This window comes from Girardinichthys multiradiatus, chromosome 17, assembly GCF_021462225.1.
Source record: "Girardinichthys multiradiatus isolate DD_20200921_A chromosome 17, DD_fGirMul_XY1, whole genome shotgun sequence".
Classification (NCBI taxonomy): Eukaryota; Metazoa; Chordata; class Actinopteri; order Cyprinodontiformes; family Goodeidae; genus Girardinichthys; species Girardinichthys multiradiatus.
In genome coordinates, this window is record NC_061809.1 from 16,620,134 (window position 1) to 16,646,371 (window position 26,238).

General features: G+C 38.0%; 1 protein-coding gene across 9 annotated transcripts in view; it reads right to left on the reverse strand.

Annotated features, from left to right (window-relative positions):
• LOC124883020 (ELKS/Rab6-interacting/CAST family member 1-like) overlaps positions 1–26,238 on the reverse strand; it is a 175,988-nt gene that overhangs the window by 96,578 nt on the left and 53,172 nt on the right. For 3 of the 9 annotated variants that reach the window (XR_007042066.1, XM_047389831.1, XM_047389830.1), the window contains 5 exons: positions 24,201–24,341; positions 19,584–19,777; positions 19,089–19,199; positions 14,123–14,134; positions 69–204 (listed from right to left, as the gene is read on the reverse strand). Coding sequence is in view for 6 of the 9 variants with exons in the window: in XM_047389831.1 (XP_047245787.1) it covers positions 69–204; positions 14,123–14,134; positions 19,089–19,199; positions 19,584–19,777; positions 24,201–24,341 (594 nt within the window). In the remaining 3 variants the exon portion in view is untranslated. The remainder of the gene's footprint in view (positions 1–68; positions 205–14,122; positions 14,135–19,088; positions 19,200–19,583; positions 19,778–24,200; positions 24,342–26,238) is intronic. The other 6 variants (XR_007042067.1, XM_047389835.1, XM_047389833.1 and 3 more) reach the window with 2 other exon arrangements.

The window sequence follows — 26,238 nt, forward strand, 5'->3', positions numbered from 1 at the left end:
AAGGACACGGAGAAAAACTTTTCTCCACCTTCCTAAAGTTGCCTGCCTTGTTTTTTTTTCTTCTTTACCTTTATTTGCTGAGAACTTTCGTTGAGATTGTCCTCCCTCTTCTTGGCCTCCTCCATCAGCTGGGCATTTCTGTTCTTCTCCAGCTGCTCCTTGTGTTTGAGGTTGGCCACCTTCTTCGACTGGTCCTTCATTTGCCTGCAAAACACACAAGGAGCATTTTAAAAATACGACAATACATTATCTGTGTTCATGAGTGATGTGTTTTTGTTGGTGATATTTAAACTGACTTTACTGGAGCCAATATAGACTAAATAATAGCTCACAAACTGTTCCAAGTTAAAAGCCTTCATGTTTTGCATTTTCAGTCAGGGTTTTAAATCTTTTAAAGTGATCTTGCACCAAAGTACTCTATGCTTTGTTATACAAAGTTGTTTTCTTTGTACAGCTGCAAAGACTTTCACATATTCTACACAAGCTTTTCAATTTTTTATTGTTATTAGAGTTTTGTTAAGCCATTTGAGACTGAGCTGTAGATCATTCAGATCTAAAATTGGTTCACCACAATAAATAAGCTTTCTTTTCAAATAAAAAAGGCTGGTTTTGCATATATATTCAGCCCTCTTTACTGTGATGCTTTTAAATAAAATCCAGTGCAACTCATTGCCTTCAGATGTGACCAAATTGTTAAATAAAGTCTGTCTGTCTGTCTGTCTGTCTGTCTGTCTGTCTGTCTGTCTGTCTGTCTGTCTGTCTGTCTGTCTGTCTGTCTGTCTGTCTGTAATTTAGTCTCTGTATAAACACAGCTGGTTTGCGAAGGACTAAGAGGTTTTTTAGAGAACATTAGTGAACAAAGAGCATCATGAAGACCAAGGAACACAGCTGACAGGTCAGGGAGAAAGTTGTGGAGATGTTTAAACCAGGATTAGGTTATAAAACAATACCTAAGCTTTAAATATCCCAAGGATTGCTGTTCAGTCAAATAGCACAACTGCAAGACAGGCCCAAGAACTCCTGTAAAGGCCCATTTATGCCCCCTTTAGGTATGTAATTAGGGCTGCCCATTTCGAACGTTGTCTAGTGTCATTGCCCCTATGCTTCCCATGCGTTTATGAGGCTGCTGGGGTTGCTTAGAGATTTAGCCACTAGAGAAGTGTTCTGTGGTTGCTTCCAAATGTAAAGGAAAGTTTCAAACAACTGCAAACATTGAAAAATTGCATTTAGTCAAGATAATGTACATTCTCAGAGAGACATAAAGAGGTAGAGAAATAGACGGAGGTAATCTGTGCAGCTTTTATATACAACCCAGCATGTGGATGGAGAACTTCCACGGTTTCTGTCATCGTTGTCTGATTCTTCATTCCTTTAGCTGATTTCACAGGGGCTATTATGTTTTTGTTGTGTTTGGGTACGCCTTTACAAGCTCTCTGATGACAGACTAAAATACGCACAACATGAACGCCGCAGATGGTCTGAAGGCTCCACCCAGATGCGTATTTACATCAAGCATAAATGGACCTTAACTTTGGAGAAGCTGCAGATATCCACAGTTCAGGTAGGAGAATCCATCGACACTAGTTGTTCAGTCCATACATCTGGTCCTTATGCTAGCGCAGCAAGAAGAAAGCCATTGTTGAACGAAAGCTATAAGAAGTCATGTAGAAGACACAGTGAACATGTGGAAAAAGGTGCTCTAGTAAGGTGAGACTTGTTGGTTTATGTACAAAATACTATGCGCGGTGGAATAAAACAGCACCAAGAAAACAGGGTGATGCATTCTGGGGTAAAGATCGATGCTCACACACCCCATCCAGTCTGATGGAGGATGAGCTAATTTGCAAAGGAGGATGGGCAAAAATTTCAGCTTCTAGCTTTGCACAGCTAGTAAAGAGCTGGTAGAGACAAGAACCAAAATACATGGAGACACAGCTGTAGTGAAAGGTGGCAATATTAAGTACTAACTGAGGAGCAGAATACAAATGCATGCCACACTTATCAGATTTGATGTAAAACAACCAGCATCATTTTCTTTCAACTTCATAATTACGGACTATCTTGTGTTGATCTATATTATAAAATCCTTAATAACATACATTGAAGACTGTTGCTGTAACATGACCCAGTAGTGAAAAAAGGTTTGTGGGTTATAAAAACCTTTGCAAGGATCTATAGTAATAAACTGTTGCTCAAATAATGACAGATTGATTTAGCTCTCAAAATGAGGTTGAGAAATTGTAATCATACGGCAGGATTCTGTGAAACACAATGTTCCTCTAAATACCCTCAGGCCGATATAATGTCAAAATCAGTAAAGGAATTTGGTGAAAAGCTATGAATCAACCACGAGATGACATTTTTGATGTCTGCACAGCGGGAAGCGGGAGGGCCTTGTCACACAGGGATTACTGGGTGTCGGGAAGCAGAGTTTAAATCATCATCAGAAAAATGAAGGAGACTGTGAGCAGCAGTAAAAGAGCGGGAAGAGTAGAAAGTTATCCCTTGTGGGAGACGCGGGCTTTGCAAGATGGAGAAAGAGTTTAATCCCTGTTTAAGACGCCTGGAAGCCATTGTGGCTCTGTCACAGAGCTATCAGATAACACGGCAGCTTTACTTGATCAGGACCTCTCATGTGCTCCAGACACAGGCACAAATGTGGAAAAAGTAAAGCTTAATAACATCAACTAAATCATAACACAAAGGACAACCAAAGGAATGTGTAAGCATACTCTCAGAAAATATGCATGACAAAGACACTAAACTACAGGCTGGGTTGTTCCTACCTTCACTATGTGTGTATGAGTCTTTCTGCACTGTGGAAATTTGTATACATACTGTATGTGTCCGTTTTGTAACTTTTTACAGACTCATGCATACATTCTTTTTCCAACAGCAGCAACATACTATTCATACAACCGTCCTAGTGGGATCTATTCACAAAGCATGTGCTCTGTGCTTCATCATCTCTCCACCTGATTCCTGAAGCAGATTTCATAAACACACCTAAGAAAACAGGTGTGAGTAATTTACGTAAATCTATTAATACAATCGGCCTAAGTGATCAATGACCTGACGAGATTGAGGCACTCCTCAAATCTGTAAGAAAAACATGTTATTATATTAAGAAGTATTCATCTTTGAGATGGTATCTTTACACCAGTACCTGAAACGAACATTTTCAATGTAAAGTTGCATATTGTGAAAGTGAGCAAGGATTCAACCCTTTAACTGATTTATTTAAATACTGTTTTAATTAAGCATTTACTTAATTAAGAAATGGTTCAGTTTGTACCAATATTACATGTAGTCATAACAAATATTGGCAACAATATTTTACCATATACTGTCAGAAAGAAAAATAAAACATTTGAGCTTTATTGACTTGTAATATATCCTGTTTTGCACAGTTAATAAATTAAAAAAGGGTATTTATTGCACGATGCTGCCTCAGTCTCCTCTCACCCTCAGAGCTACAGCTGAGCAGAGCAGAGATTCCTCAGGACATCTGAACTGCATTGTATTGTGAAAATGGGTCTTATTTACCCAATAAATGTATTCAAGGTCTATCCACATAAGTTTTTGGGTCAGGGGTTTTGGAAATATTTTTGAGAAAACCAAGCACCATATCTCTTTTTTCCCAGATTGACAAGTCCAAACGTTGTGTTTTTTATATTTGATATAAAGTGCTCTTAACGCTGAATGTACAAAAAATATATTTTTGTGTGACTTTATAAATAGAACAAGGGTTTATTTAAATCTAAAACAGTAATTTGCTCCGCTAAATAAAAACCATGATATTGTTTTTATAATATTATCTGTAGCTCTGTCACATTTTCTTTTTTATTAAGTGCCTAAAATCCTTTTTTGAATGCGTTTTGCAATGGAGTATTGTCATCCAGGTTGACAATCAGTCTTCATGCAACATGTCTGTCAGATAAACAGGGCAACTAAAGAACTACTTCAAAATAAAAGCCTGAAACAAGGTTATAAGCCCTAAAGGATTCATCTTATTAAACACAGCTCAATATAATAGCATAAACTTAACTCACCAGACAGAGTTATATTCTGAAACCAACAAGAAAGTTATCTGTTGGATAAACTTTACTACAACAACAAATTTTGAAGATCTCATGCCACAAGGTTTTGTTACACCCTTAATTGGCTGTAATATCAGGCACAAACCAAAACACCTTTCAGTTCATTGTTCCACAATTAACACACAACCACGTGACCCCCCACCCATTGTGGATCAATTTGTCCTAACATGTCCTACAAGTCGACCTGTGTGTGCTTTCAGAGCTTGCAGCAGTAGCTGCAGAACCAAGGGGATGTGGCTAACAACTTGCTGCTTTCACCCGGGAAATATGCATGAGATATTTGTGGAAGGGGAGGATAGATAAATGAACAAAAGGAAAATCTGAAAAAGGCTTTAGTGCAGTGGTGAACAAGTCCTCGAGGGCCAGTGTCCTGCATGTCTTAGATGTTTCCCTGCTTCAGCACACCTGATTTCAATTGGTGGCTGATTACCAGGTTTTTGCTGAACTGCAATCATTTGAATCAGGCTTCTTAAAGCAGGGAAACATCTAAAACATGCAGGACACTGGCCCTCGAGGACCAACTTTGGACACCCCTCAGTCAGACACAATTGACACTGGCTGAAATTTATTTCAATATGGGCACATTTTTGACCAGATACTATAATAGTCATTACTTTAAATGTGGGCAGTATTTTTTCTGTGTGGCTAATTTTAGGAGCATATCTGCCTTTAGATGCTGTTTCAGAATGAAACCGTTACGCACGCTCTACATTGTGCACACTCAACATCCACAAATGGAATCATGAATTCGCCTCGGTTTGTTTTGTTGCAGAAAGTATAAACAGGTTTGAAATTTCAAATGACCTTCAAGCCTCAACATATCTCAGCTTTACTCTCAGCCCTAACCCTCTCTGAAAGTGCTTTTAGTTTACTCAGCTTAGTGCAAAGCATAAAAAGATAAATGTATTCAAGTATATAACTATTTTATTGCAAGCCTTTGCTTTCATCTTCCTTGTCTGTGTAAGCCATAAACTACCTTCTAAAGTTACTCAAAGTAACAGGAGTAATCCATCAATTGGTTTTTACATCAATATTGCTGCCAGAAAAGTTGGAAAATGATATTGGCAAATAAGGGAAGCATAAAATCTGTTTGCTAAAAGGTCCAAAGGACCTATTTCCAAAATGTCCTGAGATATCTAGGAGAAGGGAAATTGTAATGTAGAGCCACAGCCAAAACTGCTCAGCAGCACTTGCATGTTCAAAGCTAACAAAATAATCATCAGCCTTTGTGTGTGTGTACATTTTAGTTTTTTACCTATAGGTCTGCGTTTGGAAAAGCCATGTGTATCTCTTGCGTTTACATCCAACTTGAGTTTAAATGTTAAGTGAGAATGGAGATGAAGTGAGCTCTCTCGTTTGTCATTTTGCTCCCTTTGTTAGGCCGTGCTTTTAGCTCCCGTGTATGGTAACTGTGGGATATGGTTATTTCAATATTTGGGGTTCAGTTTTGTGCTATACGCCCTGTCTGTGTGTAACAGGTCATAAACAGGCAGGAATGTTCCTATTGGAGGATTTCCAGGGAGCCCCAAACATCTGGTTGGATCTCTGAGGTTTCCTAACTCCACGCTACATTTGCCATACATACATACATTCATATATAGAAATGCATACAAGTGGAAAACAATTTTCCAATTGACACTCTCATACACTCTTTCTGCTTAAGCACATTTTTTCCTTACATTTTAAGGACAATGAACATTTGTTTAAATGTTGAACTGTTTCTATCATAGCTTTCTGACCCACTTTTCAACCCGTTTAAACATTCTTGTTATTATTCACTTTCATAATTTGCTAACACCCCAAATGAATTACTCCTTCCTTAGAATAAATACACCATTCACAGACATTAGACCAATATATCAATTTTTCTCCTCAGCTTAAACCTTCATAATCTTTTAGGACAGCCATATCTTTCCTTTCACTTCTCTCAATCTTTGATCTCAATGCAACTTAAATGGAAAATATTTATTTTTCTCTGAACAGTCATGCATACAGTTAAACCCCAAATTATTCATACCCCTGGCAGATTGAGGTTTAAAGTAATTTTTTAATGCTACAATTTTTTGCCTTTTGACTGGAAGTGATAATTATGTTTTAGGTTGGCTCAGATGGCAAGAACCCCCATTCTCATTAAATATGGACCAATCAGTCAGCCAGTGAATTAACCCACTAATGGCTCTAACCAGCAACCTACAGGTCAAAAACTGAACACTTTTACCTGTGAATTAAAAATGCATGTAAACCTAAAATGTCCACAAGCCCAAATGGTCTCTCTCTGATTTTATTAGTAGAAATCAGTTTAAGAACATACACTTTGATGCATAAATGTGGATAAGCTGGATACACCTACTTCTAAAGCTTCTACAGCTCCAACTACTAAAGCTGCAGCACATTTGTTTATCCTTTTGCGGCTAATGTTTTCTACATTCAATTGTTTAATTAAACCAAAATGACAAAAATAAGCTTGTGTGTCTTATCATACTTGAAAAAGTAACAGAAGTGGACACAGTTGGCTAAAGGGGTCACATTACCTGCATTTGTCCTGAAACATGCCATGGTGGCAGTGGGAAGCAAGAGAGCGGTAAGGCAACCGTTTCTGACTAACATTTTCTGATGAGGTAGTTAAATGCTCCAACAGGGGTTTATTCATCCCATTAGAGACTAAAGTGGTGCACCCACCAGGTGAGAGCATGGGCGTGGTAGAAAGCACAGCCCTGGATCTTTCTCTTGAATGTGTGCTATTTGTTTCATGGGAAAAACTACAAATTGATACTTTATTCCTGCAACTTTCATTAAGTTCAATGTGAACAGCAGCCTAATGAAATAAAGGGTTGGGTGGGGACCTTTGACTTTAGGGGTTGTTGTATTTAGGGCTGAAACAATTAATCGGATTAATGGTGATTAATTGATTATCGAAATAATTGTCAACTAATTTAGAAATGCAATAATCGCCATTTACTGAGCGAACAACCCAGTCAGAGCAGTGATTCAGCCAACATTGTACAAAAAATATATACATTTTGCATACAATATATAAAACCTTCTTTATCTGTAAATATACTCTATTCAGACCTCCTCCAGTGGCATAGGTTTAGCTTCACCTGGTTCAAATTCTGTAAAAACCTTCAATTAAGCACCTTTTGCTATCCGATTATTAATTTGTTAATTCAAAAATTAGTCAACATATTAATCAATTAGCAAAAATAATGGTTAGTTGCAGCCCTAATTGCATTGGGTTTTTCTGAATTGGAAGTTATAAATTGTAACTTCAGAGTAAAAGCTCCTGATAGTTTGAAATTCTTTAGACATTAATGTACTAAAGCTAACATACTAGCCATTAGATGCCTGAGGTATTTCTTGCATCATTCTATAAATTGCTTCATTTAGTATTTATAATCTACGGTCTTCCTGTTGAAAGTCTTGTTATATAATGCGACAGATGTCCTGGTCCCTGTTCCTATTTTTATTGTAAGTAATAAACCGAACAGAATTGTCTGTAATTACAAACAAACAAAAAATCCTGAAAAGGGGAATATTATAGTTTTCATTGAACACTTGACTGACAAAAGTAAACTTTCACTGTAGCTGTTCTTTCAGGTTGCACAAACTGCTCTCTAAACCCAATGCCCTGTTGGGCTGTGGCCCCACTGCCATTCAAACATGTTTAAATATGTAAAATATCTCCTCCTTTCTTCCTGCAAAAGAACTGAAGCTGATCGCCGGAGGAACCGGAATTACAGGAGAGTTTGTCTAACCGCGACGCTGTAAACACGACATGGAAATAGAAGCACAGAGCAAACGTGCATGGTTAAACATTCCCTGACACATGATGTGAATTTCTCTGGGCTGGACCACACACACAAACCGAATGGATGCATAACACAACACAAACACCCAAAATCTATTTGCCAAGATTCACACAGGTGTAAACACATACTGTACAAACAAGATGGCCTCCTCTGTAAATATATATTATGTGCTAAGATTAACGCACAAAGGTATACTTGTTAACAACATTTTGATTTTCGGATTTTCTTTTTTAAACCCCTCCAAAACACACATAAAACACTTTTGAACTACTTGCAAATATATCCAAAAACATTAAAAAAAACAGACTAAACTTGATTTAAACTTTCTGAAAAGAAAACTTTAAATTATTGCTTATAATTAGAAGGAAAACCCACGTGCAATCTGAGACATTTCAGTAAACTTTCCAATCTCCCTCATTAGCATGCTGCTCATACTCAGGGTGCCACATAAAGGTGATATTAATATTACATTTGGACTCCTGTATAAATATTTGATCAAAAAATGCTTGTGGGCCTCATGTATGTTTACTGCTAGTAGTTGCCCAAAATTAACATCAAACATTTCCTTTCACCACGAGGAACTCAGTATTTCCTTTGAAAAAAAGAGGAGGAAATATGATTTTGGTTTTCCTTAAAAAAACGCTGAAAAACTGACTAAAAACATAATTAAAAACATAATAGATATGTCTTTCCAATTATCAAGTGTGGTAATAAACCTGATGTTTTTTTAAAGTAAAGAAAGAAAACATTGCATTATAAACTGATTAAAGACTGTAGAAAATGTCTCAGAAGGAGATGAAGAGTAAATAAATTCGTGAGCTCAAAAAGTCATGCTGTGCTGGCCATATTTATTGGCAACTCTGGTAAAGATGGGGAAAATCTTTAAAAATGATCTTTTATTGTGGTAGCACTAACTCACACTAGCCTTAAGTTTGGAAAGGAAAGACTGCTATAATGAAAAATAACTTGTTTTTTAAAAAGCTTTTTGTGGCACTAATCACCTTTATTCATTGGTAGCTAAAAGGGATGAAGGCCAAAGAAGGGAAAGACATGCAGCAAATGCCCCGGGCTGGGAATCGAACCCGGAACAGCTGCAGGACTGTAGCCTCCGTATGGTGCTCTTGTGCCACTTGGCACCCATAACTAACTGTTTTTCTTTCAATCATTAGTGCCACATTCTTTGGGACCCCTAGCACCCCCTTTAAAACAAATGTAAGTGAATCAACTTTTAAAATTCATACTTTTTTTGGCCGTGAACTTTGGGTCATAACCGAAAGAACGAGATCCCAGATCCAAGTGGCTGAAATTAGCTTCCTCCGTAGGGTGGCCGGGCACTCCCGTATAGATAAAGAGCTCGGCCATCCGTGAGGAGCTCAGAGTAGAGCCGTTGCTCCTCCACATCGAGAGGAGCCAGTTGAGGTGGCTCGGTCATCTATACCGGATGCCTCCTGGACGCCTGCCTCGGGAGGTGTTCCAGGCACGTCCCACCGTAAGGAGGCCCAGGGGACGACACAGGACTCTCTCAGCTGGCCTGGTAACGCCTCGGGCTCCTCCCGGAGGAGCTGGAGGAGGTGTCTGGGAAGAGGGAAGTCTCAGTGTCTCTTATGATTCTGCTGCCCCGCAACCCGGTCCAAATGAAGCGGAAGACGACGATGAAGACAACACATTTTTTTAAGCTGATCAGATTTTCCACTTAGTGATCAATGTATAGACTTCTGTTTTTTCTGGGGTATAAATATGACAGAGAAGGTAATTTCTTTGAGCTATTCAGCAAAACTGGAAAAATAAGCAAACATTACATAAGTAAAGCAGGCTTGTGTTTATCTTTATCAGTCAAGAAATGTCTACAACAAAACAGTTGCTTGCCTAAATGCAAGTATTATTAATTTTGACGTTTGAAACAACTGTAATTGTGAAAAACAAGGCTGAATGAGGGTCCAAGTTTCCCTTGCCTCAACGCACAATGAAAAGCATTGTATGGGAGCTAAATAAGATAATAAAATCGCTAAAATGTACCGTTAGAAAACTGCAGCGAGTATTGGCAATCATTAGACCCTATCTATGTACATGCCAGCCAACTGTTTGGCTCAAACTTAAACATGTGGAGTTTGCAAAACGCTACTGGGACTTTAAATGGAACAACGTGATTTGCTAAAATGGAACTAAGATGGAGCTTTTCTACAAGAAACACCTCAGGCGGATGTAAATGACACAAAGGACGAATAAATGGAAAAGCATCCTTTGCCCACTGTTAGGTATAGTAGAGGATCTATTATGCTGTGGGCCTGTTTTCTCTTTCGAAGACCACAGGAACCGCGTCAGATTGCAAGGCATCTTAAACTCTTTAAATTACCAGGACATTTAAATAAACATCTTGTGGCCACACCACAAGATGAGTCTTTCAAGAGGATTAAGATCCAAAACATATGGACAAATCAATCCACGAATGAATCACCAGAGAAGAAAGCAATATTTTGCTTATGATTTTTCTACTGGTGGGAATATGCTACTGCAATAAAAGATACATTTATTTTAGGGCCCTTTACACGTCTTCACTGGGGTAGACAATAACTGTATGTGCCTTCAACCTTCATTCGATACTGAAAACAAGCTGTGTAAAAATGAAAAAGTTCGTGGACTATCTTTAAATGACATTCATTCATACTGACAAACTTTTGAGAATAAACAATAGAACAAAAAGATGTACTTTATAGAATAATGAGGGTGTCCACATTTGACAGAAAGCTTGAGTTGCTAAATATTTAAAACAAAGAGCAGCAAAATATTAAATGATCCCGAAGTACTTATCAGTTTGCAAAAAATAAAAATAGTAGCAATAACCAGAGTAAATTGTGGTACAGATTTTTATTTTAAGCCAACAAAAGCTTCTTTACATTCTTTAAGAATGTGTGAATGTAAGGATAGAAATTTCAGCAGTTTTCAGCACTTTCACCTAATTGCTGTCAAATTCTTCTCAGGTGTGATCCGGTGCTTGTGTGCAAAACAACACAACACAACACAAAAAAATCAAAACATGCATTACGCTTTGCTTGTGATAGCATGAGTGTGCCTTTTCTTCCTGTCACCCACTGGCTGACAAATCCCTGCACAACCTCAATGCTCAGGACCTCCACTAGATCAAACACACACAGGCGCACAAACAAAAAGAAACCCTGCAATCCCATTTTAAGCTCTGAAAACCTTGATGTCAGATGTTTGCAGACTTCCCAAGCTCAGATCAAAACAAGAAATAAAAAATACAGAAAAGGAAAAAAAAAGTCTTGTCATCTACCAGACAGCGAGATAGTACTAACTTTTTTGTTTGTTTTCTCTCTTTCTATAGAAGAATCACAAAGCTGCAGAAAACTAGCAATGAAAAGGCAGACAAGATGCCAGGGAATTCAGGGCTTTAGAAGTTAAGAAAGAAAGAAACAGCAAAGGAAGAGCTGGTACTGTGGAGATTTAACAACACATCTGAGTGCACAAAATACTCAGACCAGTGGATTTCTGCAAAAACCAGATGGAACAAGTGGTTATTATGCTGTTTGTAGCAATGTGTAGGTCAGAAAGTTGATATGATTTTGATATGTCTATTAAATTGGAGCCTATTCAGACCCCAGATATTGCATACTGAAATCTCATTACAACAGTGACCTCTGGAAAACAGATAGGGGAACCTAAAAGTCAATGAAAGCTTGTAGCTTTTAGCTGTAAATGATGCTGTTATATAAAAGTATCTTTATAAATAACATGTAGATCAGAAAAAGGAAGATAATTCACCCTTTAGCATGGAGATTCTGTACAGAACAGAGAAATCAGTCTTACTGTGAATCTTTTAGTATCTTTAGACAAGAAAGCCTAAAAACCTACTTTAAATATATAAAAAAAATTACAGTCATGCTATAAATATACATATAACCATAGTGACCTCCTTTAAACCAATTCACAACAAATTGATGAGGACTTGACAACTAGACAAGCTAACGGGGAGTCCAGCTGGACAAACCTAGTCATCCGAAAGCCCCATCAAGCATTTATTAAATCAGAAAATGTAACCCTGTTTTTATGAATAGGTAACAGTTTGTCTGATGATAAATCATGAACGGGCCTATAATGCACACCAGTTCACTTAGACAGACAAAAATTACAGATGGAGTCGATTTTACCAGCTTTCATTTCAACTGAACTCTTCACTCTAATGAGCTGGAGAATGGAGATGTCACAACTTGCAATCGTAATGTACATTTAAGTTTTTGCATTCCTTAAAATTAATTGGTCAAACTGTCTGCTCAGGCAGACAGCGTGCTGTCGGCTGTTAAACAGACATGTCGCACGTAGCTCTCCAGCTGTTAATAAGACTGATGCTCTATAGGTCTTTACACCATGACTGTCAATTTTGTGTGACCAAAAACATGTTCAAAATGTGTGAAATTGTCTGGCAACTGAGGAGAAGTTGTAATATCCTTCTTTCACCCAGCTGACTTGGCAGTCCGCAGCAACAAAACTTTTCCGGCATGTCAATAAGATGACTTTAATACGTAGGACCAAATAATGGAAAATGTTGTGTTTTAGAAACTGGCTTTTTTATATATCTTTGTACCAGAAATTTGACCATGAAAATTGCTCACAATCATACATCCAAAAGTATCCGCTAATCACCTGGATGTAGCAGCTCTTTTTTTATCTGGACTCTTAACACTTGTGACTATAAGGGTTGACTATATCCTATCAAGCAACTTGACAGGCTTAGTTTGAAGATTTGTTAGATTTTACATGAGTTTTACAATGTTGGGTATCAGTTTAACTTCTGTTTCAATGATGTATGAAAATAGGTGCAGTAAGTAAATACCTCAAGCATAGCCTTTCAACACATTTGATAATGTGGAACATTTGAATTCAAGCTTAAGCAGGCTACACCAGATTTATTTTACATGTGATGAAAAAAATTTGGAAAACAATTTAAGAACTTCATAATTATTTACGTTAGTTAATGCGATGCTAAATTATGCAGATGCTCCGTATGCACTAATGAAGAGTCATTCACTTTAGCATGCTTTCTGCTTGGAGTGGCTAACATAGAAGGGGAGTTGACCCACTTTCCTGAGTAATTGAGCTGTTGGTTGGGGGCAGTTATAGTATATTTTAAAGTATGGTATTGAACTTTCAGTCAGACATGGTCTGATGATCATTATGTATTACAAAAATAACATTTAGTAGATGATGTCATGGCAAATGTTGCCTCACCAAATCTCACCACATTGTGACACAATAACAGATTTTAACATAAACATGTGGAGTTAGCAAAACACTACTGGGACTTTAAATGGAACAACGTGATTTGCTGAAATGGAAATAAGATGGAGCTTTTCTCCAAGAAACACCTCAGGCGGATGTAAATGACACAAAGGATGAATAAATGGTAAAGCATCCTTTGCCCATTGTTAGGTATGGTGGAGGATCTATTATGCTGTGGGCCTGTTTTCTCTTTCAAAGACCACGGGAACCATGTCAGATTGCAAGGCATCTTAAACTCTACCTCCTCATCCTAATAGACATGAACTATACAAAGCAGGGCCACATCATACGCAATACACATACCGTACTTTAAAAATGTGATAGGACTTGATGTTTTACAAAATGCACTTCATTGTTTTATATTTCTTTATGTTTAGACCCATAAAAGAAGTATGGTAAGATACACCAACATACATGGCAAGAAAAGAAACATTGTGACAGCAGCTTTAGATTTTGACACTGCCAATCTGCAATTGCTGTGGTGTAACGGTAAAATCCACTGGAAAAACAACACAATGCTTAATTAATGTTTGAAATAGACAGAGTCATTGATTTTTTTCAAGAATGTCCACAAAGTCAAAGACTGGGGTACTTTCAAATTAAATTTGTTTAAAAACTGCTGGCAATAATGTTAAGATACTAATATGGTGAAGGGACCAGCAGAGGTGTTACATAACAAAGACAGAAAGAAAGAAACAATGTTTCCTGTTCGAAGAGGCGGCGATGTGACAGAGAGAGTGAAGACAAAGTCAAGGTGTCTCCCTCAAAGACAGACATGATGAGAATTCTTAGACGCGGAGTTTATGACAGACTGAAGGAGTGTCTAGATGCAAGGACACACTGCACGACAATGAAGGAGAGAGATGAAAAAACGAAGGGAGACGGGCTTAAGAAGAAAGATAGGCATGCGATACTAACCTTGAGGCAAGACTGGGTAGCGCAGCGAACAGCGTGGCATCATAAAGATAAAAGAAAGACGGGGAGAAGGAAAAGGAAAAGGTGACTGAGGGGAAAGACAAGTTGAGCACTGGGTTAGCTGGCTTGATCAATCTTCAAAGAACAGGAAAGACAGAAGACCTGACAGAGAAACATCATTAACCAAAAAAAGACAGCTGACGGACATTTATACAGGGAGCCAGACACAATCAGGTAGACAGACAGACAGACAGACAGACAGACAGACAGACAGACAGACAGACAGACAGACAGACAGACAGACAGACAGACAGACAGACAGACAGACAGACAGACAGGCAGGCAGACAGGCAGGCAGACAGGCAGGCAGGCAGGCAGTCACTAAGATGGTTTCTGCTCTATTTTGTAAATTAAAGTTAAGTAATGGGAGCCCTGCTTTCCTTAAACTACTTATACGCCAATAAAACTGCAGTAAATTAGCCAATCAAAGCATGAGATGGGTCCAAGTTCATTGTTATTGTTCCTTGAATGGACTGGTCTAGTTATTGAGTTTCTTACACTGACAGCATGCACCCTGCAGATCTGCAGTTTTTAACAAATTCCATGCAACTTTCAAGGTATAAAAATGTGAAAATTTAAAAAAAGGACTTTTCCATTGTCCATAAAATGGTTCACATGCTTAAGTTGGCACAACCCTAATTCCAGCATGAATTCATAGTTGAGAACATGCTAATGACAATGTGGCAGAGGGAAATTTGTCCATTACAGAACAACACAGCTATGAAATCTGCCAATTTCTCATTAGTTTGGTTTATAGGTACAAATCTCTCCCAACCCTTTCAGGTTTTCTTGCATTCCACCCATTAATAAATGACTTTTTTACTGTTTTTCTTCCTCTACCACCTTCCTCTGACTTCCCCTGCTGCTCTCCCTCTATCTTTTTTCCACTTGTTCTTCCAAATCCTTTATTTTGGCCATAGGGGCAAATTTTCTGCTCCATTTCCCCTCAGTGTGAAGTCACTTTAGTCTGCTCCAATTACCATTCCAGTTCCTGAAATAAATAATCTGGTACCACTAGAGCTAGATTTACAGGAGAGGAGAAAGAGAAGTCTACATTTTTACTCTTGTTGCTCTCTTGTTTAAACTACTGCTGTTTATTAGACATGTTCCCGCGGTTCACTCATAGCCCAGAGTCAGCCCCAGCCTGGCCAGGCTAAGAGCAGGCCAGAGGCATTTCTATTATCCTCTGACATACCTGTTAGGTACCTTTCAGGCAAATAATCATTATTTCCTCAAAAGCTATGGATAAATTCCCTATTTGTACATGTAATGTTACTGAGTCAGGCCCGGTGGGTTAAAAAATGTTTGATATAAAAAAATCACTATCTGCAGGGATTCTGTAGGGATAACATGTTGATATATTGGCTCACTTTGTCAAACAGCTCAACAGTTACACGAGCCAGATATCTGTATAAACGAGCATGAACGAGTGCGTAACAAAATCCCAAGATTTGAACATCTCACTGAGCGCTGTTCACTCTTTCATGTCAAAATGGACAGACTGGGCATGGAGATCATTCATTAGAGAAGCAGCAAAAATACCCAAAGTAACTCTGGAGGAGCAGCAGAGATCCACAGCTTAGGTGACAGCTGTCTGTTGTGCACTCCAGAAACGACAGAAAGTTGCTCTGGTCAGATAAGATCAGAGCACAAATTAAACATATTGGCCAACACACAAAATGTTATATGTGGTGGAAATTAACACTGCATATCAGCCTGAACAAAGTTTTCCCAATAGTTAAAACATGGTGGCGGGACCATCATGCTATGAGGAGCTTTTCTTCAGGAAGGACAGGGGAGGTGGTCATAGTAATTGGGGAGATCAATGTAGATAAATACAGGGCAATCTTGGAAGAAAACCTGATAGAAGCTGCATAGAGACTGGGGCAGGGGTTCACCTAGCAGGAACACAACCCTTAACATACAGCAAAAGCTACAATGAAATTTATTAGATCAAAACATATTCATCTTTTAGGATGACCCAGTCAAAGTCCAGACCTAAGCCGGAGATATTTTACACAGAAGAATGGGCAAAAACTGATCCTAAAAAACACCCAAACCCTAAAACATCTTGCAGCTCTAATTGCAGAGAATGGTGGTTCAACAAAATATTGGCTCAAAGCGCCCAATTACAAATGCTCACAACATTTTGTTTTTCCTCCACTTCAATTATTTACTACTTTGTGTGTCAACCAAAATCAAAATAAAATGCATTGAAGTTTGTCTTTGTGATGTGAAAAAGTTGAAGCGGATGAATGCTTTTGAAAGACACTGAATTTGTGGGTTTTTTAAAAAAACTCCAACAATTCAAATACAGAATGCTAAAACTTTAAACTCAAGGAGTGATGTTGTAAAACAAAGAGAAAGAGAAAAGATACCATCTAATTATAACTAACTTAAAAAAAAGAACATTTATTGTTTAGCAGCTGAATAAGCAATGATTTATTGATTTGGATTTTTTTCATTATCAATATTCTTTCTACACTGAAAAAGCAAAATGTCTATTTTCCCAGACTTGTTAATACTATGTATGAACCCTGAAGCCTTTTCTGGATGGTTTTAGATAAAACTATCCTTGTGAAGAACTGGCTTTTCTTTTCTTTCAGGTGACCACACCTAAATTATCTACACAACTGTGTTATGTCTGTATAAATAACCAGCCAGTGAAGCCAGAGATAAAAATGACCTTTACCATTTAGTTCTTGTATATTAACTAAAACAATATATTTAAAACTCTAAAAATCTGTCAGATGAGGGAATGTGTTGTATGAGAGGATGTTTAAAAGGTCACAATACCTTTTTTATTCTGGTTTACTCCCCTACACGCCTAATAGTCTACAGTGAAGGCTGTGAAAGCAAATTTAACTTTGCAGATATTAAAAGGGGGGCTGGAACTGACTGATTTCATTCAATTTAATTAGACAAATTCACACTTGCTTTCTGAGCTCATTGTTTTCATCAGAGTCCCAATCTGCAGAATAAGCACACAGCAGTTTCAAAAGTATAAAAATGAATGTGAATTTAAAAAGTGTGCTGGATCCCTGAGTTATTCTCTGGACATTTTTTGTCCTGGAGCTTGCTTCAGTCTGCTTCAATAGTATTGTGTTGGAACATTAACAAATTATGTCGTTTTTTTAAAAAGTGAAAACATCCTCTTATACTGCTACCCAGCTATATCCAATTAAGATGTATTTCTATCTGCCAGTGTATATCTTTAAAACAACCTAAACAGTTCAGGTGTTTATTAGGTGTTTCTGTTATGTCCCTGTTCTCTCACAGGGCATACATTCAATGTCAAAAGGTGCATGCCGACAAAATGAATAATCTATTCCATAAATACGGCTACAACACATTTTCCATGTCTGTTTTTCAAAAGTAGATTTCCAGAGATCCTAGTTTGTTTTGGATGGATGGATGGATGGATGGATGGATGGATGGATGGATGGATGGATGGATGAAGCTTTTTTTAAACTCTCCATGATAGCGTTAGCTGTTAACTCTTTTTTAGTATTCCATGATGCAACAATAGGAAACAAAAAAAGGTCCAACATGACCAAAAATAAAGCTAAAAAATGTTTTCCCTCTCATTTAAAAAAACATCTAAAACAAACACAAAACATTGAGGGACACAAATAAAAACTGTTAGGACAGGAAGCAAAGAGAGACCAAGAACACAGTCGGATACAGACAGAAGGAAAAACAGATCAAGACTTGATAATAAGGTAGAAATAAAGTATTCTGGAAGACAGTACAGGTGTGATTGATTCAAAATGACATACATCAGTGGAAAGTGGTTAGAAACAGTAGTTCGTAGCTGCATAAAAATTACATATTAGTGAACATTCTAGATTCCTAATGCAAGAGAAAAAAAAAAGTGTGTTAAACTCTGCAAGTCAGGCATCCTCAGCTGAAAGTAAAGCAAAACTGAACCGCAAACTAAATAAAAAGAGTTGCATCATTGACAGGAACAGAGGCTAAAAGAGTGTCAGGCCGTGCAGCAACAGCAGTGCAGAGGCTGCGCCTCATTTTACAAACTCTTTGGAGCTCTTTGGCTTGTCATGCTGCAGTAACAGACGAGCCGAACCTCTGCTAATGTGTTGTGTGTGTCAGAGTGCAAGTGAGTCCAATTTCGGGATTTGAGAGACATAACTGTCCAGTATGAAATAAAGCATGATTTGTGAGTTATGAGCCAATGCTACAACTCTTTGTTGGTGATTAGTAGTGAGCATACTGAGCCCTGCCCATGTGGAAAAGACACATATGTCATTTTAAATGTTACTTTAAAAAATGTATGCAGCCTATAATAAATGACTGCCAGTTTAATCTTGGTTGATTACAACAATAAATGTGTAAGATGGAGCCTCACAATGACTTTACAGATACGTACATGATCTATACTGGCTTGCAAAAATATTCACATCCCTTGCATTGTTCCACATTTTGTTGCATTAAAAACCACAAACTTTCCATGATTGTCAATTGGAAGGAAAAAAAATTTTAATTTACAAATTAATACACAAAATGTGTATTCATACCCATGTAATCGGACACCGCTAAATAAACCGCAACTCAGATTTCTATTTTTAAAAAGATTTTGCCATACATGCTTTTTATTTACATTTATGCTATACCATTTGTTGTCAATCACATTAAATCCAAATAAAATGCATTGATGTGTGTAGTTTTAATGTCCTAACAGGTATTAGCACTTTTGCCAGGCTCTGTAGGATCACAACTTGTAGTTATGTTACTTTAAGCTGCGTCCAGCTATAGCATAACAGCTTTTCAAGGACTTTTCCACATGGGCGATTGTAATAGTTGTGCCCTTATATCTAATCCCCTGACAGGCACAGTGAGTGTTATCGTGCAGTGGTCTCAAGCTAACTGACAGGGGCCACCAGCCACTCACGTGCCCAGGTAGTCCCACACCAGCCCCCCCATTGGCTGCTGAGAGGCAGCTGGGGGAGGGGCCTGTTTTTGCGACTGCTGCGAACGCCACAGATGAGAAGCTGAAGGGCTTCTGAAGTGTGATGAGCCCAGGCACGCACACAAGGAAATACAAACACACTCACACAAATGAAAAGCAATATGATTGTTAACAAGTGCAAATACACACACACACATGAGAAGAAGAGTTGAAAGTTGGCGTGAAAAGGAAAGGAGAAAGAGAGAAGGAGAAAAAGAAGGTGGTGAGCAATAAATAATGAGTTTTTGATACCGGGAAGATCAACTTAAACTCAAGCATTATGTTGGGCAGACGAGGAACAAATGGCAAATTAAGCCAATCCTTTTCAATTAACCAATTTTTCCTTCATACTTTTATGTTGGAACAGGAAAGAAAAGGTTTTAGGACTGCGTTAGAAAAGATTTTGTTTTTGTAGCTAATCTAATTCTTCTCCCTCACCTCTCCAATTCATGGATCTTTTTCTCCTTGTCGTTCTTTTCATTCTCCATCTCCCTAAGGATTTCCAGAAGTCGTTCCACCTCAGACTGCGCCTTCCCAGCCTCCTCTCTGCACCGGGTCACTTCCTGCTCCAGGGACGAGATACGTTCAGTCAGTTCAGCGTTGGCCTGGGACTCTGCCGCTGCACTTTGAGCCTGCAACAGAAATTATTATTAAAAATAAACCAAGCATTGGCTTTCAAAATAATAGGACCAACAACATTCAGCCTAGAATGAATGTGCTTGGTCCAATATGTGTGCCTGGAGGTGAAAAAGATACATCCTCAGGGGATTAATGGAGCTATAAATAAAAAAAATCATAACAAGTGAGGAGTCACTTTACTCTTATGTTCTCATTCAGTGCCAGTTAAACTTTTACATTCACTCACAAAAAATTTTAAACCTATATATTACATTTTTTGGGCATTTAAGGATGAACAGAGCAACGATAAAACAACAAACACCTTCAATGTATTTAAAAAACAAGAATTCCTCTAATTCTACAAACAAACTAAGCACCTAAACCACATACTTTTTTAGCATCAGCCATCTTCTGGTGTAATTCTGGTTGGATATTTAATTGTTCCTATGAGTTCTTAGGAGTTTCCTTGCACAAACCTGACTTTTAAGCAGAATCTACATATTTTTAACAGAGGTGAGGTCAGGGTGGTCGGCATGTTACCCAGATGTATCAAAGTTTCCACTGTTTAGTTTGGATTTGAGGTGACGTTGAAGTGTTGACACCCACACCATGACACTGCCACTACCATGCTTGACAGTTCGTAAAGGTATCTTAACTTGAAGCCTCACCTTGACTCCTCCAAACATATTTCTTGTCACTGTGGCTAAATATTTTGATCTTCACCTCAGTGTTATTGAAGATACATCATAACTAGCTTTGTAATGGTGAAATCTGGCTTCCTCAGTGGCTGTAACTTCAACCTTATTAAAAATGTATGGACTATGTTTGAAAGCTGGGTCTGTGCCAGGGAAAAAATATTTCAGCAGAGTACAGTTTCTGATAAGAGTGGTCAGGCAACCAGCTAGTCTTGCTAGAAACTTGCTGATGGACATTTAAAATGTTGGCTCATTTCACATTCTTGGTTTTTCATGTTAGTGTATCAAAATGCTTTAAATAGCAAAAAAAAAAAATAACAAGAAACACAGCTAAGTCTCGGGGTAATTTAAATGTTTGGATGGGATCAGAAGTCAACATATTTGCATAACGAAGCCCCTTGCTATGGTCCAGGAAAAGCTTTTCATGGTGCAGGGCAGCATGAATAGCTTCCTCAGATTTTCAATTCCACAAATTATCAAATTAATAATAAAAGACAGTTTGTAGCAGTGCTTTGAGAAAGGACAAAAACACAGCTAAACCTAAATCTGCAAATATTGCTCCTGTTTGAATACAACCCAGTGTTAGCAGTAAAGCACAGCTGGTAGCTTCAGAAAGTGATAAAAGACGCAGCTTGAAATCCCTTGAGCTGCTGATTTAAATGTTCCTGGACTGATTGGATTGGATTATGATTTGTTTATGGATTTTTACCATATGGTAAGCATTAAGCAGTAGATTATTGTATACGGTGTGGTCAGCAGTTAAATGTTGTTGCCACTGAAAATGTTGCTTTGATACTGGAGATTAATAGCCAGACTTACTAAAGTTCCTCCAGCAGTGAGTCATTTGTTGCCAATGTTAAAAGGATGGCAAGCAGGTGCAAAGCTAAAGCCGAACTTTGCTAGGTACATAGAGCAACATAGAGTATATAGCTTGCATTTTTGCATGAGGATGGAAATCCAGTTTTCTCAAGAATTTAAAGGAGTCCCCCAAGACTGCTTTATTTTTCATTTTAGTTTTGTTAATAACAATGGCAAGATAATTCCTATAGCTAAAATGTACCCTTAAACATATCGCACTGTACTTTAACCTGTTTGTTCTACTCTGAGGCAGCTTGTTGACGTGTTTCAAGCTGCCTTTCAACTACTCACTGGATGGGTTGGATAAAAGTGTGTTCACTTGGAAACAAGCAGACGAAATGATTTTCTGGGCACCTCCTTTTAGAGGTATTTTTAGCGCGTTCTACTGGGAGGAGGCCCCGGCCGGGGAAGACCCAGAACTTGCTGGAGGGACTATATATCCTGTCTGGCCTGGGAATGCCTTGGGTTCCCCCAGAATAAGCTGGAGGACGGCTGGGGAGAGGAATGTTTGTGATTCCCTCCTGGACTTGTTGTCCCTGTGACCGGATCTCGGATAAGTGGAAGACAATGGATGGATGGTCTTCCAGATATCAGACAGTGTTGGTATTTCTTCTCTAGAAGAGAGTAACATTCTACATATAATAGTGATGACAGCCCTTCTTTCAGAGTTCATAATGAGCATTTAGTAAAAAAAGCTAAAAGTTAAAATGGGCTTTTATTAACAAAGGAAGGCCTGTCTTGATTTATCAGTTGGAAAAAGTTGTCCAGGCTGCATTTTTTCATGTTCTTCAATAGGAAGACATCATTTAAATGCACACGGTGTCCTTCAAACTTCATGGCTTGGATTTCGTGTTTCATAGTTTTTTATCTCAGGAGAAATTTACTGTAGAGAACAGTTAAAGGTGTACTTTATAATCTGGTTTCTTTACCCTCGTTAAGTCTAAGTAGACAACAGCACTGGTATACTGTAACTGTGTTAACCTATACAGGGTAAATTAATTTCTTATGTGACTACATTTTTAAGACCATTAAGCGGTTGGTCTTCTCTTTAGATTACCCAGGATTTTTCTGTACTTTTGCACATTGGTAATAGATTAATCTTTGTAGTTTACCAAAACAAAAGGCTTCAGTCTCACTGGGAGTGTTCCTAACTATGGGGTGCAACTACTTTTCTGTCTTGAAAAAGAGTTAATCTAAATAGGCTTTATCGTTAAATAAAGTTTAAATTAATAAAAAGAAAAACAACAAAAAAAACAGTATAAATCATCTCTTTTATCCATCAACATTTGCTCATCACAAATTGAATACATTGATTAATGAGGCTTTTATTTCCATATAGATTCCATATAGTCTTTTCTAAAGTATGTGTACCATCTGTAAAAAATCTGTAGACTGAAGAGCAATTACAGAGTCCTCCACTGTTATTTACACCTTATGTAAAGATAAGCAGAGTAATAAAACTGAATGTTTTATTGTAGTAACATTATGTCAAAGTGAAGAAAAAATGCAGTTTTTCTCTACGAGTGAGCTTTTTTTTACCTCCCTAAAATTATTTCACGATATGCAGAGGCAAACCAGACCTGCTTCCCCATCTGGCATTGCTGGTTCACAGATCCTGTTGTTTAACACTTTTTAAATGTTAAATTGAAGATTTAGGCAAGAAAGTTCTACAGCAGGCATTTCTTGACTTCTTACTTTTTGGGCAGGTTTTGTCTTTCCTGTTTTGAAGATGCCTTAGAGAAATTAGTGTCATGAGTTATGAAATAAAGATTCCTTGGCTCTGATAAACCAAACAGGAACATTAAACATAAATGAAAAAATACATAAGTTACATTCAATTAATAGGGAATTATTTGAGGGGCAATAATATGAATGATTGGTGAATTTGCTAAAAAAAACTGACTCATAATAAATGTTAAGATTTTTCAGTGTGATATTACTCATTTTTAAGGCTTTGTCCACGTTTTTACCAGGGCTCCACACCAAAAACTGTGGAGTTTGCTATATTTAGTCTGAAAAATTGTTAGAGTCGTCTAGTTGAGCTAAGTTCAAACACATAAAAGCTGAAAGCTTCAGTGTTTTGTTTTTTTACTTGTGATGGACATGATAATATTTCTAAATTCAAAAGGGCAAATTGTAGTCAGTTGAAGTGGTTTTTGTCTTTATTTGTTTTTTGCTTGGCTAAACCGATGGAACAGAAAATTGGTTGCAGAAAAAAAATAGATAAAACAAAGAAAAATAAAACAGGTTATAACCAGCTTAGAGGTTAGAACAGCTGTGTGTTTTCCCAGAAGCAAATGTTGCTCTTGGGACAGACTGACATTGTGTGTGTGTGCACGCCTTGGTCCCACAATACATAAACCCCTATTAGTTTTGGAAGTGGACGGCAATTTTAACAGCTCCTTATGTGGAGAGGAAATGTTTGGGTGGCTGACGATATATGAAGATCTTGTTGGAGGAAAGAAATACAACAGAAAGTCACGCATCTTTTCTCCCTCCATTGTGGGGAAGGAAAGAAAGAGACTAAGAAATAAAAGCTGATGAGGGGAAACACCACAGATGCACTGACACGTTCATACATATTCCTTTTTTCTCTGTTTCTCACATTTCTGTTAACACACACACGCACACAGCCAAACACACACAGGGTGTGATGGTGGGGCTGTCTTCTCGAGTCTGTGAAAATGACTGCAAGGCTGTCACCAGGCTGTCACACACGCACATTTTAAAGACTGCTGTGAGGGAAAAGATATTTGATATGCAACCACACACAAACACCCACGTGCAAATACATTTTATCTCTCTCTCTGAAACAAGAAAAAATAAGTTAGGAAAGAAAACTGTAACCTTATCTTCTTTCATTGTTAGGCCAGTAGCTACTAACCTTTTTGAGCTGGTTCTCCAGTTTGATGCACTCTTCCTTCTTCTGTTCCAGGTTGATTTCTAGACTTTTCAGCCTGTTTTCCTTCTTTAGTGTTGAGGATGCAAGCGACGAGGCCTTCTCTTTCAGATCCAATACTGAGGTCTAAGTAAAATAATAACCAGGATGAAGAGCAACAATGATGACTTCATCAAGAGGATGTATTAAATCTTAAAAAGATATTTTTGGTTGAAAACATCCTTAAAGTTGTTCTAACAGTAAGCAACATGCAATGATGAGCAGAAAAAGATCTATTTTCCACCTCAAAGGAGAGCAGCTTAAGCTTGCAAATCAAGAATTTATGCCCCTTGAACATCATCACCTTTTCCCATATTAGAACCTAAGACTAAAGACAACGTATTTTATTTGCCTTTTATGTTCTAGAACAAGACTGTAGTAGTTCAAAAGTTCAAAGTAGTTAATAATTGGGAAGAGGGAGGAAAACAATAAGTGGTTTTTAAAGTCTTTTATGCATAAAAATCACAGATTGGTGCACATTAGCATTCAGCCCTGCTCCGTCAATATTTTGTAAAACCCTCATTTGTGGCATTTACAGCTGCGAGTCTGAGTATGTCTCTACCAGCTTTGCACATCTAAAGACTGAAAGTTTTTGCCCATTTCTCTTTCCAACGTTATTCAAATTCATTCATACTGGATGAAGGACATCTGTGAACAGCAATTTCTAAGTCTTGCCACAGGTTCTCAACTGGATTTAGATCTGGATGCTTTGATCTAAACCAGTCTATTGTAACTTTAGCTTAATGTTTACGGTTATAGTCCTGGAAGGTGGACCTACGCCCCAGTCTCAGTTTTCTGCAGACTAAAAGTGGTTTTCTTCCTGGATTCCAGTGAATTTAGCTTCATCCATCTTCTAATCATCTCTGAACAGATTCCTTGCCTCTGCTGAAGTAAAGCCTGTGTACAGCAAGATGCTGCCACTGCCGTTTCACCATGGAGATGGCTTGCTCAGGGTGAGGCGCAGTGTTACTTTTTTCAGTTAAGTCAAAAAGTTATATTTTGGTCTCGTGGGACTTGAGCACCTTCCTTCACATATTTCCGGTAGAGATTCTCCCACTTTACCATGTTACCATGAGCCTCTTGGCTACTTCTCCTAGTAATGCTCTTAATTTAGAAGAAAGGCCATCTCTTGTGCCAAACTCTTTCTATTACCATGTGATTGAACAGGTATCCTTCAGATGTTCCAAGCTTGGGATATTATTTTATGCCCAAACCCTGCTTTAAACTTCTTCACAGCTTTACCCAAGACCTGTCCAGTGTGTTCTTAGATCTTTACGATGCTGCTTCTTCACTAAAGTCACATGAAATCTCAATTAAACATATCGATGTTATGGTTGGAACGTGAAAGTGACAGGAAAAAGTTCAAGGGGTGTGAATACTTTTCAAAGGCACCGTATATCAATACATATTGGCCTCTTCTATTAGAGAGTATATGCATTCACAAGAGCTAGTAGTACAAACAACAAAATAGTTTATGCCTGGAAACATTTTAACTTATAAAAATATCACAACCTGCATATTTCCTTGCAGCGTCTCTCAACAAGAAGGTGGAACATTAACTGGGGACTTTCAGAATGAAATTTGCATGCTTTGTTTGTCGCCGGATGGATTTTTTCCAGGTGTTCCAATTTCCTTTCACGGTCCTCAGTTATGCATGCAAGGTTCATTAGTTTTTCTAAACTGTGTGACCGTACAATGGTTGTCTGAATCTGTGACATGGCCAGGGTCTGTCTTGCCCCTTTAGCCCAAAGTCAAGTGGTTTAACATGCATTTATCCTTTTTCCACAGTTATACAATTGTCTCTGTCCCCTGCTGGTTGTAATATTTCCCATGACCTGTCTCTTTTCTCACTTTTAGGCTCAATCCCTCCATCCGTAAAATCGCTCTCTCTCCTCTTCCTTTCTCGCTTTTCCTCTTTTGGTGGAAGCAGTGAAACAGAAACCAACAGGACCAGAAGGAGAGATGCTCAGACGTGTAATTTCAC